This window comes from Mixophyes fleayi, chromosome 4, assembly GCF_038048845.1.
Source record: "Mixophyes fleayi isolate aMixFle1 chromosome 4, aMixFle1.hap1, whole genome shotgun sequence".
Taxonomy (NCBI): domain Eukaryota; kingdom Metazoa; phylum Chordata; class Amphibia; order Anura; family Limnodynastidae; genus Mixophyes; species Mixophyes fleayi.
Window position 1 is genome coordinate 262,413,727 of NC_134405.1, and position 20,492 is coordinate 262,434,218.

Consider the following 20,492-nt stretch of genomic DNA (forward strand, 5'->3'; position numbering starts at 1 on the left):
GTGAAGAACAAATACGGGAAGCTCATCTGGAACAGGAACTGTTGTCTAGAATGAATTCCCATTTCCATCCCCATTATTATCTAATTCAGTCTAAGCTACTGCCATCTCTATTATCTCTTATAGCCCAACTCTTATGAAAATGACATCAGATCAACATGGTAAAACACCTAATTCAAAATCTTTGGCATAAATATCTGTAAACATCACCAGCTGGTCATTTTATGAAGCAGCTTGTATTTTAGGTCTAGCCATTGAAACAGTATAGTTATGCTGATGTCTGAAAACTTCCATAGTCTTGGTGAAATTCACAAACAAAAATCAGCTTCATGTAAGAGTTTATAAAGTAAGTTGCTACTGCTAATTTAATTATTTACTATTTACAAATTCATACAGCTATTAATCTATCAGCAGGCAATGAAGAGATGTCCTTTTTGAAAAACAAACACAAATTTAATTTTCATTTAAGGCTTGCACGACAGTTTCTCAGGTTCTATAAAAAAAACATAAAAGTGAAACTCTCTTTCATACCATATCAAAAAAAGTTGCATCTTCCAGATGGCAAAGACTAAGTGACCTTGGCCTAATACCTACATACGGAGGGCCAGATGATACAGATCTGGTCATTCAGCAGATGCACTGAAATATATCGGTCTATAATTAAACATATATGCCAGGCCAATCACATGTACTAGACGCTGTGGTCAAAATTCAATCCTGAATTTTAATTGAGCACAATGATCATTTCTGGGTCATACAAAAAAGTGATGCAGGCCAAAATGATCAATGAGCTCATTCCATGTTTGGCCAGACAGTGTCAAGAGAGTGGTGATATAGGATAAAAATTATGATGTGAAAAAAAAATTGATGTGTTATATGCTGGAGCTGTCTCAGTCAGTGGTAAAACTGATGGGAGGAACAAGGCACCTACACCCGTGCACTACCATAAAGAAATAATAAATCATTTGGTGCCCTCTCTTCATGCTTTTTTCAAATGGCTAAAATTACACATCACCCCTGTGGGTAACCATAACAGCTATAGCACCATGCCCTCTGATTTGTCATTGTTTGCACCAGTTATATGGACCTACATTCATGAAGATAAATCATTAACATGTACCCATATTAATATATTACAATTGATGCAATGTGTGCTCTATATTGCCTTTTCTTGCTCAACTTTTAGATGCAATATATCTCCTACTAAATATGCAAAGTAAACGCTGGTTTATATTACAATAAAAACATATTCAGCCAGTTTTGCCCCAAGCTGTGAGAGAAAAGCTGGAAAGTGCACATTGCCAGGAGTTAATCTGGGCTGTTTTGCTTCCGGAACAGAGCAGGAATGTAGCTCTGGCTCGGAAGTGTTAGAAAGGTGCTTGTATTGATGTATTGTGTAATGGCTTAACCTCCGGAGCATGTTACATTAACCTCTTCTCTGTCAGGAACACACAATAATGTACTATAGATTTTAACTGCCCTTGAACTATTTGTTCAAGTTAAAACCACTCATGTTAATAAGCTTATATCCTTCACTGTGTTACATAAGTCTACATCATCACATGAATCATACACATCAATTCTATGGATCACAAAGTACTTTTTTCTGAACATGTGGAGCTTGAGCTCTTTTGGTAAAGTGATTATGTGGAAGTGACTCCAGTTTCTAGGAACAGATATTTCCAAATATTCCCTTCACAGAACTACAGTTCTACAAAATCACCTGTAAATTACATTAAAAAGGGAAAATTACCTCCTGTTTAGCCTTCTTTAAAATGTTCAGTAAACGATATAGGAATATGCTATTCTGCATTGTCCACTATTTTTCTGCATATCTCTATCAACAGCTACAATTATACAGTATGTAACCCATAACCCATAGAATAGATTGTAAGCTTGCGAGCAGGGCCCTCTTACCTTTCTGTCTGTATGTATTACCCAATATTGTTTTATTACTGTTTGTTCCCAATTGTAAAGCACTACAGAATCTGCGCTATATAAATAGAAGATGATGATAAACTCCAATGCAAAAGTGTCCCCAGAGGCCAAAGGAAGTCATAAATGGTGGAATGCTTAAGTCTATCAGTGTTCAACTGAAATTTGATGCTAGCTATACTTGCTGGTGAAAAGTTTATCATTTGCTACATTTTAAAAAATGACAAATATTTTATTATAAAATGTTATCATTACAAATACTTACCTATTTCCGCCCACGGCGCTTTGACATCCTCTCCTGTGCAGAGCAGTTCAATCCTGCCTCTTTCCTGCCAGCTGGCAAGACAGGATATTGATAATGACATTAAACATAAAGTGCTAGTTTTAAGAGGCAGGTAAACTGTAAGCGCCCTAAGCAAGTAGCAGCTCTTGTCCCTAGCAACAGACACACTGTGCTTCTACAAGTCTACAGCACTTTGCTAATGTGTTTTTTTCACTAAATCAGACCAACACCACGCATACAGCAATGCATGGGACTGATCTGACCTCCCCTGTTTGCCACAACATAATAGTCTATTCACCAGATGTGGCTAGTGGCAAATTTGTTGGACACTGCTGTCTAAGTGGCTGTATTAGAAGATAACAGACGTGTGTCTAGTTTTATCCAGCAACAAAACTCGCACATTGTTTTTAACATGAGTAATTTTGGAGTGCAGTGTCTAAGAGATTTTGTTAGCCAGATATTATGCAAAATGCCTTTAAAAAAAAACAGATGGAAAGTTGATTTAAAATAAAACAAATGACAATGTATGGGCTGTAACATAATATTTGTTAAAAGCAGCATGTTGCATTATACAGAATAAAATTCTGCATGAAAGATAATAGATTACATATTTAAATGCATGCACCTAGTGATACATTCTGTCTCATGTTATAAACAGCATACATGGCAGCTCAATCCACGGGCACATGAAATGAATGCATGTCTACAAGCCTTATGGGTGATATTTTATTTTATGTGGGGAATACGAGATAAACGACAGCACATAGCAGAAACACTGTATATATGGAGAAAATGAAGGTATTTGTGCAGATTAACTGTTCATTTGTTTTACTGAGCATGTATAGATAAATAGAGAGAACACATTGGCTAAAGACGGTACATTTGCTTACTATTCCCTTTAAAATCTATAGACCAGCAATTACACATAATTGTTGATAATGGTAAATATTATTGTACAAGTAGAACTCTACACTGCATGTTTCTGTGACTGTTTACATTCTAATAAGACTGTGCTCAATCTTATCAGTTGGGTTGCATAACTGACCTTCAACAAACCAAACGTGACTTGTTTCCTATTCACGATAAGATACATTTTAACATTGACAAATGCCAACCCATTTCACAATTAAGTGTTTCAAGACCATGCAGCACTGAAGGGCCAGTGATAAAAGTTTAATCAAATGCCAGATTGTATCATAGTCCAGACTGTGGATCAGCAACTAACCTTAAGCGGATGTTAATAAATGGAAATGCCTATGTCTGGAGGAGGGATGTTGACACAGACTCTCCAGCATCCTAAACATTTACTAAATATTTCATAGGAACATTGAGCTCTGTTCTCTGTTGTTACATAATAGTTACTGTAGAACTGCCAGCTGTCTCTTATCTACAGAGAAAACATTCTCAGCAAGCACAGCAGGTGGTATTAGCCAATAGCTACACTTCATTACAAATCATTAAAAGGGGTCAAATCTGTCATAAACTTCATTGGTCTTTCATATGTCATTATTGCATACCTTAACTATTAGATATATAGCAGGTGGATATATGGCTAGTTGGAACCATGGTTCATACTGTACCAGATTAGGGTAACTAATCCCACATTACACTGATTTACTTTGAAAAGACATCTTGTAATATTTACAAATATTTATGTAAAACTTCCCATAATCTGCCAAGATGCTTAACATTTTATGTAAGCTTTGTTATCTACTTCACTGCAGGTTATTATACTCTGTCATTACAAGCTCAGATAGGGTAACTGTAATGCATTTTAATGTTCTTACTGATTGGGTATCTAATACGCATAAAAAGCAATGGCTCCCCCATTATCAAATATCACATAAATTCTCATTAGCTCCTAAAACATTTTCATAGTAGCTCATGGAGGACATTTGGTCATTTACATCATTTTATTAAGAAAGTCCCCCAACATCTTTCAATGTTTAAGAACAAAATGATTGAATTGTCTGTAAACAATCTGATCAAGATGATTTTGGACAGCTGATTATTACATGTACACGGTTCATCAGCTATCAGCATTGCATGTGGCCTTCTGAAATTCAGTCATTTGTCCAGAGCCACAAAGGATATGTGCAATATGACCCATCAGATGTGTTGTTAAACTGTCCACTGATCCAGTCAATGGCAATTGGTTTGAACAGTAGGTTCAGCTCATATGTAACAGCTAATAAGTTGGCAAGATTTTTTCAACAGTCATAGCTAAATTTGAAAACACTTGTTAAGAGAAAACCTAGCTTCAAAAGTTCTTCGTTGGTAAAAATAGCATTGTTACATTTTTCATGCAATTTGGCCACAGATAGTGCTATTCCATTACCGTCAATAGAGGATATTTCAAACTATCACTGCAGTGAAAGCAGTATAACAGCTCCTCTATATATTAATACATATATGACAAAATGGTCCTTGCTGAAGAATACTTGGGATAATAAATGTATTGAAAAAAACAAACAATAATAAATAACATGTGAATTAACCCATTCCAATACAATGGTATGATTGTCTTTAACAGTTTTACAATTATAACTCTTTCAATAGTATCTGTGCTACAATGGCTGAAACATGTACGGCAATATATAAATTATCCATGTCAAGGCTAAAAACATATTCAGATCCTGGTAATACAAGTTTAATCCACTAAAAAAATGCCTGAAAAGCCTATTAAATTAGGATGAATGGTTTCTTATGTGTATGTTCTCACCATTGTGTTTTAAAATGTTATGATCTATTTCTAATGTGTTAACATGTGCAACTTCTACAATCCATTTTATTTGTGGAAGCATAACCAGAGGCTGGGGTAAGGGGGGTCTGCCCCCCACTGGCCCCAGTCCCTTAGTGGACTACCATGAGCTGGGTCACCGGGCTACGTGCCTTTTTGCCTTTAAAATGTTCCTAATAGGCTGTTGAGCTGAATCTTGCCCCCCCAGTGGCGGATCGGGGCGATCGCCCCCCCTAGCAGGGGCTTGCTGCTGACGGCTGCACATTGTGCAGGTCCGTTCAGCATTGACAGTATGCTGCCCGGCTGCTCTGATTGTGTTTTAAACACAATCAGAGCCCCCCTAAAATCGCCCCGGGTAGAGCAGTTGCCTAGATCCGCCCCTGGCCCCCCCAGGGCTAACATTTGCCAGCCAGCCCCTGAACATAAGGGTGCATAGAAAGCATATTATTATTACTATTACCATTTATTTATATAGCGCCACTTATTCTGCAGCGCTGTACAGAGAACTCACATCAGTCCCTGCCCCATTGGGGCTTACAGTCTAAATTTCCTAACACACACACAGACACAGACTAGGGTCAATTTGATAGCAGGCAATTAACCTACCAGTATGTTTTTGGAGTGTGGGAGGAAACCAGAGCACCTCGAGGAAACCCACGCAAACACGGGGAGAACATACAAACTCCTCACAGATAAGGCCATGGTCGGGAATTGAACTCATGACCCCAGTGCTGTAAGGCACAAGCGCTAACCACCGTGCTGCCCATATTAAAAATGGAATCACTAAAACATGTCTAAAGTGTGAATTCGCTATGTGCATTTTACCAATTTTCCCAGTGCATATGTGAACATGCACTAAAAAGTGGCCATATGAATGTCTAGCGAAAATTCTTTGGTTCAGTGTGTGCCAAATGGTGGTCTTTAACTATGTGGGAGTAGGTGCATGCAGACTAACTGTAAATGGCAATCTGCATGTGTAGGGCACCTTTAATAGTAAATGTATCATAAATGTGAAGACTTTTTGAAAAGGTAGATACAGAGGGGCATATTTATCAAACATATTTTTCATTGAAATCCCCCCAAAACAGCAGTTTTCGGGGGATAGCCACATATTTAAGTTTTCTCTTAATTTATGACTAGGTCATCGCAGCAGATATCGGAGATATCTGTTGCTTTTCCTGTCACTTCGAACGCAAAAAATATTTCTATGGGGACTGTTATTTTGTACTATTTAACCAGTTCTGAAAGATGGCGTTAACCATTGAAGCCTATGGGGAGAGCACTGCGGTAGAGGGATCTTTGGATCCCTCATCGCATCTTACTACTCTCCCCTCCTGTTACTATCAAGGTGATCACTTTGTGATAGTCATTACCGAGGAAATAGGAGACAGGTCTTCGCAGTTTTTCGTGACTGCTGTTCCTAGCGAAGATTTTTAATAAATAGTCACAATATTTCAATCCGTATCTTTGTGATAAGGATTGAAATGGATCATGTTTAATATTCTATTGATAAGAAATATGCCCCTATACCTTTTGCAAACTAACTAGAAAATGGTGTTTATCTCTACAGAAACAAAAGACCAAGGGGGATATTTCTTAATGTACGCATTTTGAAAACAATCCCTTTCACAAAGCTCTCCATGATATCAGAATTTGCAGGTCATAATCACTCTGGAATAACTGAATGGTATGTCTGTATGGAGCAAGGAAAAAATATCCCCACAAAATATTTTCATTTTTAATTTGCCTTTGTTAGACCACTTAAAATAACTAAATTATGCTTGTAACTAAAGGATTGCTGAATGGCAATATGGAACTGAGTGTTACCACAAAGCCTTGGGCTACAATAGGTGAAGAGTTGGTACTTCTTATGTCATGCAAATTATTTTAAATGCTGATGCCCAGACTGTACAACTTTACAATGATAACTGTTATAATTTCATCACATAACAAACTACCAGGTCAGTACTTATAGGGGAGACCTTTGCAGTGTAAGGAGGTGACAATTGGAACAAAAATAATGAAGGAACAGAGGTCATGAAAATCTGCCTTGGCAAAACCACAAAAAAAGGCTTATGTTTCAACAATTTTGTTGCAACAACACAACAAAATATATTTAAAAGTAATAGGACTTATATTCTGATTACTTTTCAATAAATATCCATTAAGACATAGACAAATGTTAGCTGTTATACACAAGAACATTTTGGGTATAACATTGTTTTTCTACTGGGACAAATCTGCTGGATACATAAAGCACTAAATTATTAAAGCAAATAATTAAAGGCCTGATTTAAAGTCAGACACAAGTCCTTCTGTTCAGCGCAAAAAACACTTTTGGCCAAAGATCCGTATCAATTTGCACTCTGACTGAGACAGATCTCCCCGTTACTTCTCTCTGCGCTTAGAGGTGTTCACGCTCTTTACTTGCTATTTTGAGTTGAAAGCAACTGAATATAGGTCTCTAGGAGACTTATATTTTGCGGGTGCATTCAGCTGATGCAAGAGACCTTGATGTGTTAAAAAAAACAAAGTAAAAAATAATTAAATTTAAAAAAAAAAGTGTGCACCCCCTCCTAAACAGCATAATCAACCCTTGTGCTGTTTTGGGGGGAAAATAACAATATTTATTTCTTCTTTACATTTTTTGTTATTTAATCATCTGCTTTACAGGGTGCTGTGCATGATACACGCCAGCCCGTAAGGCAGATAGAGGCGTGTTTGTGCAATTTGCACAGAATTATAAGTCACATGGATCTAAAGATCTGTGCCACTCTAAATACTGTGTAAATTAAGGGATGCAATTTACACTTACGATTTCAGTGTAAATTGTGTCCCACTCTAAGGACCTCATTTAGAGTCGGACGCAAAGTCCGTTTTAGGCGCATCCAACAAAAAAACACTATCATGCATGTGCAGAAAGGACCAAATCCGCCTGCATCTTGGACACTTGCGCCTAAAACAGACTTTGTGTCCGACTCTAAATGAGGTCCTAAATGAGGTCCTAAGTGTGTAAATGCAAACATTCACAGCTCTATTTAATTGACAGATAAATAACACATATCTTATATATCACTACACTTTTACTATGATACATCCAGTCTCATAGGTGTGTTCTAATACTGACTAAATATAACCGTCTTAAATAATTTGGTCTCCATAAACAAAAAATAGTACTGCAAATTCTCTAAAATTGGTGTTTGCTCTATGCCAGACTCGTACATTTCTATAGATTCAGAAAAAAATAAATGGAGTGCACCACACAGAAGTGGCTTGTGCTGTTCATGAACATATTAATCTAAATGCTCATAAGCTATTTACTGAGCACAAATGTATAGAGTTTGTATATCACATAGGGGTATATATACTAAATTGTAGGTTTGAAAAAGTGAATATCTTAACCAATCAGATTCTAGCTGTCATTTTGTACAATGTACCAAGTATAAATGATAACTAGAAACTGGTTGTTATAGGCAACATCTCCACTTTTCGAACCAGTAATTTGATAAATGTACCCCTGAGACTTAATTTTTCCATGTGTACACAGCAGTCCAGCTTTTATTACTGGGCGGGATTTCTATACTAAGCTCTCCTTGCCTACAAAGTAAGGTGGACAGAATGGAGCTACTTGAGCTGTGTTCTAGCAGTGAAATGGTTAGGACCGAAATTCTCAGCTCAGAGAGGTTGGGCACAGTGGGTCTTCCTCCCACATAGGTAAGGCATTCACTCATTATTGAAAGGTAGATCACAGTAAAACGACGCGTTCAAAAAAAAAATCCGCAATAATGAATAACAATTGATTTTCATAAATACACATATATGTAATGAGAATATAATTCCAAACATCCACCAAACCCTTACTGTTATACGATTATCTCTGGCTACCGCATATGGGTGGAGTCCAATGAATTAAAGTATATTGAGAAGGGATAGCAGCTATTAACAGTAATAGAATTCCTCTTCTATGAAAGCAAAGTAGCACTACAAGCTATTGCCAGACCTTTCATGGTGCAAATCAGTATATTATATCTGCATGAATTCTCTGACATACATCAGTTGTATGGCGCTACTGAATAAGGATGCAGCACGGTTTAGCAGGATCGATGTTCGCAGCACACCAGTTGGGATCATCTGCTTTCCACATATTTCAATTCAAAGCAGGAGCTTCCCTCCCCCGTACCACTCCTCCTCTCCCCCTCCCTCTATCCCTCCAGGGCTTGCAGTACACGCGCGGTTTATTCAGCTGTCTTCCATTCATAAAAGACAGCTCCGTTTGCAATGAGCGCAACAGGTTAGGTTCCGGTCTCCATTCATAAAAAATCAGGTTACGCGCAAGCGCCCTAGAGCCAGGCGTCCACCGCCCCCATTCATAGAATTGTACCAAGGGAGGGCAGTATCGCGCAGGCGCTCTGGTCTCTTCCCTCCCATTCATAAGAATTGTGTGCGGCTGAGGCGCATGCTCAGTACTGCTCATCCCTCCCATTCATAAAAAAGCCATTTTCCCAGGGAGTTGCAACATCGAAAACGAAAAGGGAGCTGACAGCAGAGGAGCTATGCAGCCTGGATCATCAATGATTATACTGAGGGTTCTCATGATCAGAGCTGCGGACTTTCTGCGATTTTCGGATTATTGAAAAATGTGCCTAGCAGCATTCTAGCAAGTAAGAACATCATATGCCCTAATTTATGTCAATTTACAGAATGGATTTCTTTTAGATCTGTTATCTGAACAGGACACGAATTATTCTCATATCAGGCTATTCTCTTATGTAGTTGCTTTCAGGACTGTGAAACTCTGTATTGCTGTGGATTTTCCCCCACATGCAAATCACATTTCTCTTAGTAAGCAACTTACGAGCTGTCAAAGGGGGTGCAGTGCTGCAGGAAATCCCAGCTCCCTGCATTGTAAATGCAGTGTATGCAATAAGGACTGCTTGGGGGGTTTCATGCTATTAATACAGACTTTCCACTTTAATTAAAATGCTCATGTCTAGCTAGACGCTACAGACAGCTTTATCTGATGCACCCACCAGCTAATATGTTATTTTGAGACAAGCAACCCTTTTTGTACAAAATATTGATCTTTTAAAAGAAGAGGTGGTTTAACATAGTAACACCTTCTCTAGTGATTCTCTATGTGAGAAGCAGACCTTTGATCTATTATATATTCATAAATATATACTCGATCTTGATTATTTGTCAACATTTGTATCCGACTGGCATGTCAAAATCTCATCTGACTAACATATGAACATATCCGTCTTGTCAGCTTCCAGAAAGGCTCCAGATTGCCGTTTTTCTCAGATTTGTACTTGTGATGACGCACTATGCATTATTTGGGAGCATACAATAATGTATTTCTTCGCGTAGTCTATATATACTGCAATCCCAGCTGTGACGTAATAATACATTGAATATGTGGACATCTTTTTTTTCTGTGTTGGAATAAATAGGTTTTAAAATAGGTTTTGTAAGTACTATAAAGAAGGCCCAGCGCTCGAACTACGCAGAGACATTGCAAAGCCAGACATTGTACATTGCTACCAATGCACCAACCTTATACCATTAGATTTAGGGCTATTTTCCCCATCTTACATCTTTTCATCCGACAGGTCTAACATATAAACGCTGTTATTTAATTTTCACTCTAGACTTGACATATATGACATTAATTGGAAAAGGAGACACCTTTTTAGCTTGCTATAGATGTGTATAGACGTGGTGGAAAGATATTGGTGTAAGATCACACTTGCAGTGTTGGGCTGATTAATACGCCTATTGTGCATTTTCTTGTGAAGACAGTGGTAGATAAACTGTAACGAGTATTTCATCTATGTGCTACTTGTATGCATGTTTTCTCATAAGATCCGCAGCAAATGCTGTTTTGCAGACGTTATCTTGAGTTACGTGAAGCATTTACAAATAGTTGTCTGCATTGTTCAGTATTAAAATGTTACAGAGATATATCTGTTCTTACACTGTCAGTTGTAGGGTTGTACATGGGGTAGTGACAGCAGCTTATTACTGTGAAGCGTTTAGTGTGCATCTGACCACAGTATGGTAGCCCTGGTTATTTTATGAGTATAGAGGTTTAGTTTCTATGGTGTTTATGGTGCAGTGCACAGTCTACCGTTTACATTTTACTACTGCATACAATCTGCTGTCAAAATAAATCTGCACCAGCTATCTTGACAACCTGACATTATTCATTCTGTAACTGGGAGCATAGGTTACAAAGTTTAAATTGAAAACGACTAATGATAAATTATTTCATTATTTTTGGTATCAATGTCTTGACTTGCTTGCATTATTTGGACATTTTTGGGCTAAAATCTGAAATTTAGACACTGTGACAAGTCCATATACCTTCCCAGTGGACATTTTTGGGCTAAAATCTGAAATTTAGACACTGCGACAAGTCCATATACCTTCCCAGTTGACAGACACTCTCTAAGTTTTTAAAAGGTAGGTATGCATCTTATAGAACTTTTATATGTGTGAACCCCCTGTCCCCTTCTATCCATGACAAATAGTAAAAATCTTTAATAATGGAGAAACCTTTATTGTAACATTGATACATTGTCAGTATTCTGTGTTTTAACATTCATAATTACAGTTGTGTAGTAACTCATCCTTTTAACATATAGCTAATAAATGGAGCCATGCAGAGGCATACATTACTGCAGCCTGCTCTGCTATTACCCATAGCAGCGATTCATTCATGAGATTTTGCTGCGTTTTTCATTGTAAGCATTTTTCCTACTTTATTAATGCCAAGAGTTCGTTGTGGTGAAATCCCTAGTAAATTATTTAACAGCATGAATATTTCAGCTTTTTATAGGACTTAACCTTGATTGCTGACAGCCAGACCTAATTCAAATATACATTTAGAATATTTAAATGGTCTCACTTTTTAATATTTTTAATTTTTACTTTCTGTATTGCTGATATAAGTCCTTTACACGTAATTACTAGCTATGTTTATAGTCATAGAAAAGTCTTATACTGGTGCTGATCCAGCTTTTCATAGACATTATCAGGCTTGACAAATGTCTGCTGTGAAAATACATTAGGTGCATTCAATACCTTTAATAAAAGGTGTAATGTCTCTGGGATAGGGGACATCTGTAATGTACTGTGCAGCTCCTCATTTGCTTTAGCAGATCTTTTTGATGAGATCTAATTTTTTTCTTGAAGGGGTACATTTTAAGTACAACCGGCCCATGAGGCTCTGAGTATTCTGGTGTTTAAATTAATCAAGAAATAGCACAATATGAACCAACACAGTAACATGCCCGACGAAGAGACGAGTAGTCTCAAAAGCTTTCAAATAAAATCTATGTAGTGAGCCAATAAAAGGTCTAACTGGTTTCCTGCTTTAGGATCACACTGATTTTTTATTTTTTTTAATTCTTTGCAGTTTCCATTTTTTATGTATTTAGAGTTCCTTTAATTTATTATTCTGTTTACCAATTTCTGCATGCTATGGAGATTACTTTTAATTGGTTTTGCATATTGATTTGAAGTCACTTTACACATCAGCACCTGGTTTGTGAAGAATCACAATTAATAGATAGTTGCAGGATGGTACTTGAATAGAGTCATATTGTATCCTTATCAATGTCTGGCAGATTATCAGTCATTTGCTAAAAGGATGTGTAGGTGTCAAAGCTGCTACTGTCTGGCTTGATTGACCAGCCAAGAGTGGGAAGTGGTCAATTAGAGTGAGTGGTTCCTAGCTAGTATGTCCAGTTCTGGGTAAAATAGACTAGTAACTGTACTGTTAAATGGATATGTCTATAAACAGCCACACTAGTCCTGATCTTGTGCATCACAAGTTTCTATTAGGAACGCTGTGTTACTCTACTGTACAGCCCATGTGATGTGTCCTCATATTTGACTTTGCGCATATATATATATATATATATATATATATATATATATATATTATTTTTATTATTATCCGTCAAGTCCCAATATTTTACACAGTGCTGTCCATTAAGGAGATTATGCTGGAAGCAAATTACATACAGCGACATTGTTCGGAGGTAAAGGTGATCCTGCTGAAACAAGCTTGTAGAATATCCCTGCGAGAAAAATGTTTAATAATTGAAAATAGGGGAGGGTGGTGACATAGCATTTGAAACTGTTTTACATACCAACTCTCCACGATCTGTACACAATGCTGTCTTTCATAATGGAATTTTATAAAGTTCTGAATTTATAGATTTTCCTTGAGGGTTGGAGCCTAACAAAAGCCTCATCTTCAAATGAACTAATGGGAAATAGAAAATTAAAACTATTTTCTATTTTGGGCAGGCAAGTGACATTAATGCCCTTTGTAGACCTCATGTAATGTCCTATTCTATACTAACAGTAGGCATTTTACAATAAAGTATGGTATAAGTGTGGGGGTTGGTAGAACACCTAATAATCTACATACCTAATGTGAACTGAGAATTGAATTAACTGGCCTAACATTGTTTCCATTTTTTTCTTTCTCTCTTCAGGGGTGACACATGGATGTTTTATTTTGAGAGGGGGGGGGGGGGGGCACTTGGGTTTGTCTGTGCACCCTGCTTTAACAGCTGTGTTTGCAGATGTGGTTGCAGCGGAAGCATCAGCTCGTAAACTACTGAAAGTGCAGTTTTTGAATCACCTGTTTTCTCATAAACCCAGCGTGTCGCATATGTAATCTATCAGAGCATCCTTGCCTCATAAACATAATGAGAGGCAGCTTCCTGTTTATGTAGCTCAGGGAAAACGTATTACTATGTTGGTGAGAGAGAACAAGGGTGCTATATTCTGCTGTACTTTGAATTGTTAATCTTTTCTTAGGTGTTGCCATAAAATAACACTCAGACTGTTGTAGATGGTGTAAATAAAGAATAGCAATAGACACCATGGTGAGACAAATACTAATATTTGTCTTAACTAGCCTTTAACAATTTTGATGCAGACATTTGACTGCATGCAGTGGGGGATTTGAACTTAAGCGTATTAGGACATTTAACAGGTTTGTATTGTGCTGTACACTTTAATGCTTTAACAACAGCTCTTTACATAGAGAGGTACATTTAAGTGCACCCTTTCAATCACTTTTCCAATGTCCTCTTCCTATAGGTGCATGACAAATTGAAATTGTACGTACTATTTTACTGTTTGGATTGAATCTTACATTAATAAAATAGATTGGCTGAGCTCTGAACTTGTAATGATGCTGACATTTGATGTTTGTGTATATTCTATATAGATACTTCTAATGAATGGAACTATAGAATGTGCCGCTATCATGTTAGTAGCTGAAACTTGTACTGTTCTTATTTTATTTTACTTAACTTAACACTTTGCACAAAAAAAAGGCCTGCTGAAAAGTGCAATGCGCATTTCGCACTGATATCTAGCATTTGCAATTTAACTAGCTCCCACTAGAGTGCAGAAAATAGTGTACCCATGTATTACATTTTGATAGTGAACTTATCTTGTTTACTTCAATGGTCAAACAGCCCTTAACTTATGCAGCTACAAGATGTTAAAAAGTACTGTTAACTGTCTAAACTGCTTTGAAGTTACATTTGCCACTTCTAGAACCAACTCATGTTATCCCTATTACTTAATTACTTTTACAACCTTCCTATGTTACATCAGTGAATATAAGCCTGTATGTGCACTTCCCCTTTAAGTGATTTCCAAACAGTGCTTACAAACAAAAGGTCGCTCGACAAGGAAGCACTACGTCTCATACAAAACAATGTGCACTTTCTAAATTGGAGCCGGGCCGTATCCGCTCTTTGATTTAAGCTTAGTTGCTTCCTGTGCTCTTTTGACTTGCATAGCTGTTGGGTAACTGGATAGATTCCAGTTCTGAACTGCTGTCTTTCGATGAAATCAGAAACTAAAGCAACACAACGAGTCAGCCATTCTATTTAAATGTGCTTGTTAAAGATGTTGTGAGTCAGTACTATGAAGATGCCACTCTGTTATACCTCACTGCTTCATTTATGAAATTGTAGTCAGGCATCCTATTGGACAAAGGTATAGTAAATTGCTTGTGCATAGGTGGGGGATTGTAGAAAATCTATTTATCCCATGTCTAGAAATCTAGACATATTATACATAATATTTATTACATATGATATTCATTTTATTTATGTTTGAGAAAAAGCCAATATTTTGCATATTCCTAACTGACTTTTTTTGGGGGGCTGTTATTGTATTATGATGTTTTAGCAAGCAAAACAGTAAATTGTTCTTACCTTACAAGCTAAACTTCTGCTAGCTCATTTACTTCTAATACATTACTGTAATGGAAATGTCTAAGCTTCAAAGCCTTGCTAGCACCATATTAAAAGATATAGATTTCATTTACGGGTACTCTGTGGATTAACATGAGTCAAAAATATTTTCTTAGCTATAAACTTTCTTCCTCTCAAAGGGCTCCAGTGGAGTTGATCTACTAAAATTGCTGAGTCTTAGCAACCAATAAGACTTTTACTTCCATTAATCTAACCTATACTGGACCAATAAAACGTATTGGTGACTGTCTGTTATAGGTTGCTTCACTTTTATACAATGCTAGTAAACCACCCCCATTGTGTCTGTGTTTTCAATCCCAGATTGAACTGCAGATCTTTAAATGACAATAATTATTTTCCTAGGCTGATTGATGTATCTGGTTTAATGCATTTAATAAGAACCAATACTAATAATTGTTTTTCTGCATTTGGTATGTAAACTCAGGGATGGAGTGGCCGCTAAGCATTGGACAAGTTAATATTGAAGGAATGTCCTGAATTTTCTTCCCTATTCACTCTTATTGCTTTATTGGCAGCAATTGTAAAGTAAATTTCTCTATTGCAATTTTCTGTGGCACAATGAGAAGCTTTCTTTCCTGAAGTTTGTACTGCTGTTTATACTGGCTTTCATGTCTCCATAATGTAATGTCTCAACTTTTTAAGTGAACTATTATTTAATAGAGTCCACTTTTTTGTCTTTTTGTTTTTCAGAATTGTTAAGAAATACTCAGATCAGTCAGAATAGGTCAATGGATTCCAGGACTCCTCACAGCATCACTGTCGTGCCCAGTGCAGTCATGGTGCAACCTCTGCTGGATGGCCGGGTCCCATATGGAAGGTTACAGCACCCACTTACCATCCTGCCTATTGATCAGATGAAAACCACTCATCTGGAAAATGATTACATTGACAACCCAGCGCTCAGTCAGCTGGCCAGTCAAAAACTCAACAGGGGCGCTCATGAGCCCATGCTCATCAATCAACATTTGCAGAGGTGTGAAGCTGACATCACACACCCTTGGATATCATTCAGTGGGCGGCCCAGCTCAATTAGCAGCAGCAGTAGCACCTCTTCAGATCAGAGACTCTTGGACCACATGGCCCCACCTCCAGTTGTGGATCAGTCTCCACCTAGGGCAGTAAGGATACAGCCTAAAGTGATAAATTGCAAGCCTCAGGATGTAAAAGGACCTATGTCCCAACAACTGGACAAGCACTTTTTACTTTGTGAGGGCTGTGGTAAATGCAAATGCAAAGATTGTACTACCCCTCGGACTTTGCCTTCTTGCTGGGTTTGCAACCAGGAATGTCTGTGTTCAGCACAGAATCTGGTCAACTACTCAACTTGCATGTGTCTAGTCAAGGGAGTCTTCTACCACTGCACCAATGAAGATGACGAAGGCTCCTGTGCAGATCACCCATGTTCTTGCTCTCACTCCAACTGCTGTGCTCGCTGGTCTTTCATGAGTGCCTTGTCATTGGTCCTTCCTTGCTTGCTTTGCTATCTTCCAGCCACTGGGTGCGTCAAACTTTCACAAAAATGCTATGACCAAGCAAGCCGTCCAGGTTGCCGATGCAAAAACACGAACAGTGTCATGTGCAAAGCACCAGAAGCAGTTAGCAGACCAGAGAAGCCATTCTGAGAGAGTATTGTGAGGTTGTCGTGTTAACTGTATTACAAGGATGCATCATGCAGGAAACTAAAGCAAAAAAAGACTCCAGACAGGATATTCTCACCCGAGGCTTTAATTTAAAATGATTAGTTATGTGGGTTCAGCAACACTTAGTATTAAACAGAAAAAGAGCAGGAGAAGCATTTTGTATTTTGCTGCTGCTGTGAACCATTTCCAAATCCTGTGTGCTAAGTAGATAGCCATTGGGATTACCTTGAAACTATTAGCTACCTTTATTTTATCTACAGCTACCCTTAAGAAATAAGATTTTTACTCCTCAGCGTGGAAGCGAGCCAGCTCCAGTTCTTCCTCATACCCATGTCTTTGTTTTTAAGATGAATGTTTCGGTCTGCAGCTCATCCGCACTTTTATTAATGTGTGGTTGCTTTACTGAGATTTTATTGTGTAACTGAGGTTTAATGTTGTTTTTGTATTTTTTTTATATACCTGTATTAGTTTTCCTTTACAAGTATTTATTTTTTTGGCTAATGAAGGAAAAATGGGAGAATAGCGTGCCTAGGGTACAGATTCAATCATCTTTGTGGTGACAGGAAGGAATGTACTATCACTCTTCCTCTTTTAACTGTGTTGAGGCCCTTCCGCCATGCCTATTATTAGCCATCCTTGCTGCCCTTCTCCCACACTCCTTACTGTTGATGGGGAACTCTGTCTTTTATCTTCCGCTCACTAAGTTTATCTTTTTTTAAAGAAATGTTGTTATCTGCATCATAGAGGAGAAAATGTAAGAGATTCACACACAAGGGGGAAATATATTATTAACCTATATAACACATGTATATCTGCAAATTGGCTCACTTGTTAACCCTTTGCTGACTAGTGAAATCTCCCAGCCCTTGTGATAAGCCTAGGCAAAATCTATTCTCACTGTTTCATCTATGGTGTTACCTAAGAGTGATAATTACACAGCTAACCCCTCCTGCAACTGTGTTCTTCCGTTTGTTGTAGAACTCACTGGCTCCTTGCGCTGCTCCCTCCTGTGTAATAAAGGAGAAATCTGCTGCACTACAGCTGGGAATGTAAGAGCACAATATCCATTTTGCAACCAGAGACACTAAATGGTCAGAAGCAGCAAGTAATACAGAGGAGCTTCAAATCATTGCATAAGAAAACCCCCACAATTTTAGTTTCATTCATTATCATTATTAAGGACATTTAAACTGGCATGTTAACCTTATTTGTTTCATGTGCTGCTGCTCTCTACCTTCGCCCTTCTGTAAAAAAGCACCCTGTATATCTGTATAAATATATATATATAGAGAGAGAAAACGTCTATTTTAGTGTTATATAACAGGTCAGGGAAGCTATAAGGAAATTCACCCACGTGTGTTGCTGTAGTCGTGTTAATTTTTATATATATATATATATATATATATATATATATATATATATATATGTTTATGATGCTTGGTTACTCACTCATGCAAGGATTTCCAATATATATTCACAGCAATTTGTCATTCTGGTATAATCGGTGCTAGTCTCAGCTAAATGTTGTGTAGTTTCTGTGCTAAAGGGGAAATTTCGTTAGCATTTAAATGTGTTTCATGTGCATTGAAATGTGGTCTTGAAACCATATTTTAATGTTTTAATGCAACATATCACTTTTTTATTCATTTGAGTCATGTTACAAGGCCCTTAGGGGTTAATGGTACAATATATGACAACTATTAATGTCTAAGCTATCTTCAGCCATCTTTTACTACAGTAAATACTAACTAACATTTTTAGTAGCTTTTTATATGTTTCTTTTACCTTTGTAAAGAATAATATATATTTTCTCTGGATTAGAAAAGCTCACTCTTATGCTTGTGTCCTTGAAAAACACAAAGGAAAAGATATTTTGTGTTTGTCCTGGTATTGTATAAATATTTAAGTTTCCTTTCAAAATTGCTGCAAACCTAGCACTTTGTCATTTGTTAGAGAAAGTATGTTTATTTATTTTTTATTTAATCAGGGGGTTGAAATAACTTCATGTTTTCTACGAAGGTACGGATACCCTTCATATCTCTCTTTTTTGCATGAAGATTCCCCTTTAGGACTGTAAACTGCCCTGATATTGAGATAATTTCTGTATGTGTTTTGATTTGGACATATTTCACTTGGTTTAGTGACTGAACTAGCATTACATTTTGAACTTGAACAGTGCAACATTTTATTTTTTTTGTGCCAATGATACATCCAATATCATTATTGAATCATCATACACTGGTTTGAATAATAGGGGCTCAATGTGTCAAATTACATCTAATATTTTGTGTAATGTTCTGACAAGTTAATCCTGCCCATAACCAAAAGGCGGTGGTTCACCAGTATCGGAAACAGATTTCATCTTTGTTGAATTTTAATGCAATGGCACATTCAAAATTTCACAGCAATTCTCATAGACAAGAGAGGTCCTGTATCTCCCTACATTGGAAGACATAAGATAGGTAAAAAGGCCTGACATTTACATATCCAGTTGCTTAACAAGCATTCCTGGTCCAAAGATATAGATAACATTAATATTTTCTACCTACCAGGGAGCAGATTGGCACTGGCAAATAGCAAGAGACCACCTGTGTATTTTACTTTTAATGGAAATAACAGTTTAGAGTTTGCAATATATACACCCTGTTTCTCTCTTTTCTCCCAAAAAAAGAGCACTATACTTTACATGCCCAGCTGAGCAAATTGGTCATACAAACCTCAATGTAACACTAGTGATTTATCAGTGCCAAATTCCAGTATTTCATGTTTATTGACAAACAAGAATGCCAGATCTGCTAACAGGGGGACAATAACTTATATCTTTAAACCTTAAGTATAGTCACAAGCTCTTAAAACGAAATGAGGAAATAACGAAATTAAAAAGAAATGTTGCAATGTTAAGTCACTGAGCAGAAAATGTCATACAATTAACTAATTTAGTCATGGAATATCAACAAAAACAGTTTTTGTTAGTTTGGACCTTTAATTCTCTCTCTGGGGATTTTCTATAGTGTTAGATGATTCTTCTCATTGAGAACAGCCAATTTTTTTGATGCAAACCCCATATTTTGGCAAATCTCTAAGTTTTGAGTTAATATCGGTTAATGCAAATGCCACCCCCAGTTAGCATCTCTCCTGAAATCTCAATAAGGCATCAAGTAAGCACAACATAGTAAGGGTGATCTAGATACTGAAGTGTACCCATGGCTTGTATTTAGAGAAGGCAGTGTTTTGGTGAGCTGAAACAATATTCATAGGAATATGGCCTAATAATTCAAAAAAAACAGTGACATGCTGAGACATGAGTTACTTTGTGCATTGCTTGGTGATGTCACAAATTCTTTGTCAATTGATGCCCTGGATTTTGGCCACCATATGACTGCCACCACTCTATGTAGGCCACAGGTACACTATAATAGACTTTGGTCTTCAACTGAACAATCTTTAAAGATTGAATGAAATAAATGACACGCGCACACACGTTTGTTTGTTTTTGTTTTTTTTGGGTGGCTGGCATAACACATAAAACTGTTTGGAAAAAAAGAAATGTTGTCCATAACCAATGTGCAATTTGTACACAA

At 37.2% G+C, this 20,492-nt stretch overlaps 1 protein-coding gene across 2 annotated transcripts; it reads left to right on the forward strand.

Annotated features, from left to right (window-relative positions):
- The first annotated feature begins 9,350 nt into the window (after positions 1 to 9,350).
- On the forward strand, positions 9,351 to 17,154 carry SPRY4 (sprouty RTK signaling antagonist 4). 2 transcript variants are annotated; one of them, XM_075209698.1, is made up of 2 exons: positions 9,351 to 9,616; positions 15,962 to 17,154. In XM_075209698.1, the coding sequence occupies exon 2, from the start codon at positions 16,000 to 16,002 to the stop codon at positions 16,891 to 16,893; it is 894 nt and encodes a 297-aa protein (XP_075065799.1). In that variant the 5' UTR covers positions 9,351 to 9,616; positions 15,962 to 15,999; the 3' UTR covers positions 16,894 to 17,154. The 2 variants fall into 2 exon arrangements, with proteins under 2 accessions (XP_075065799.1, XP_075065800.1); XM_075209699.1 differs by lacking the exon at positions 9,351 to 9,616 and adding an exon at positions 14,855 to 14,990.
- The last annotated feature ends 3,338 nt before the right edge of the window (positions 17,155 to 20,492 follow it).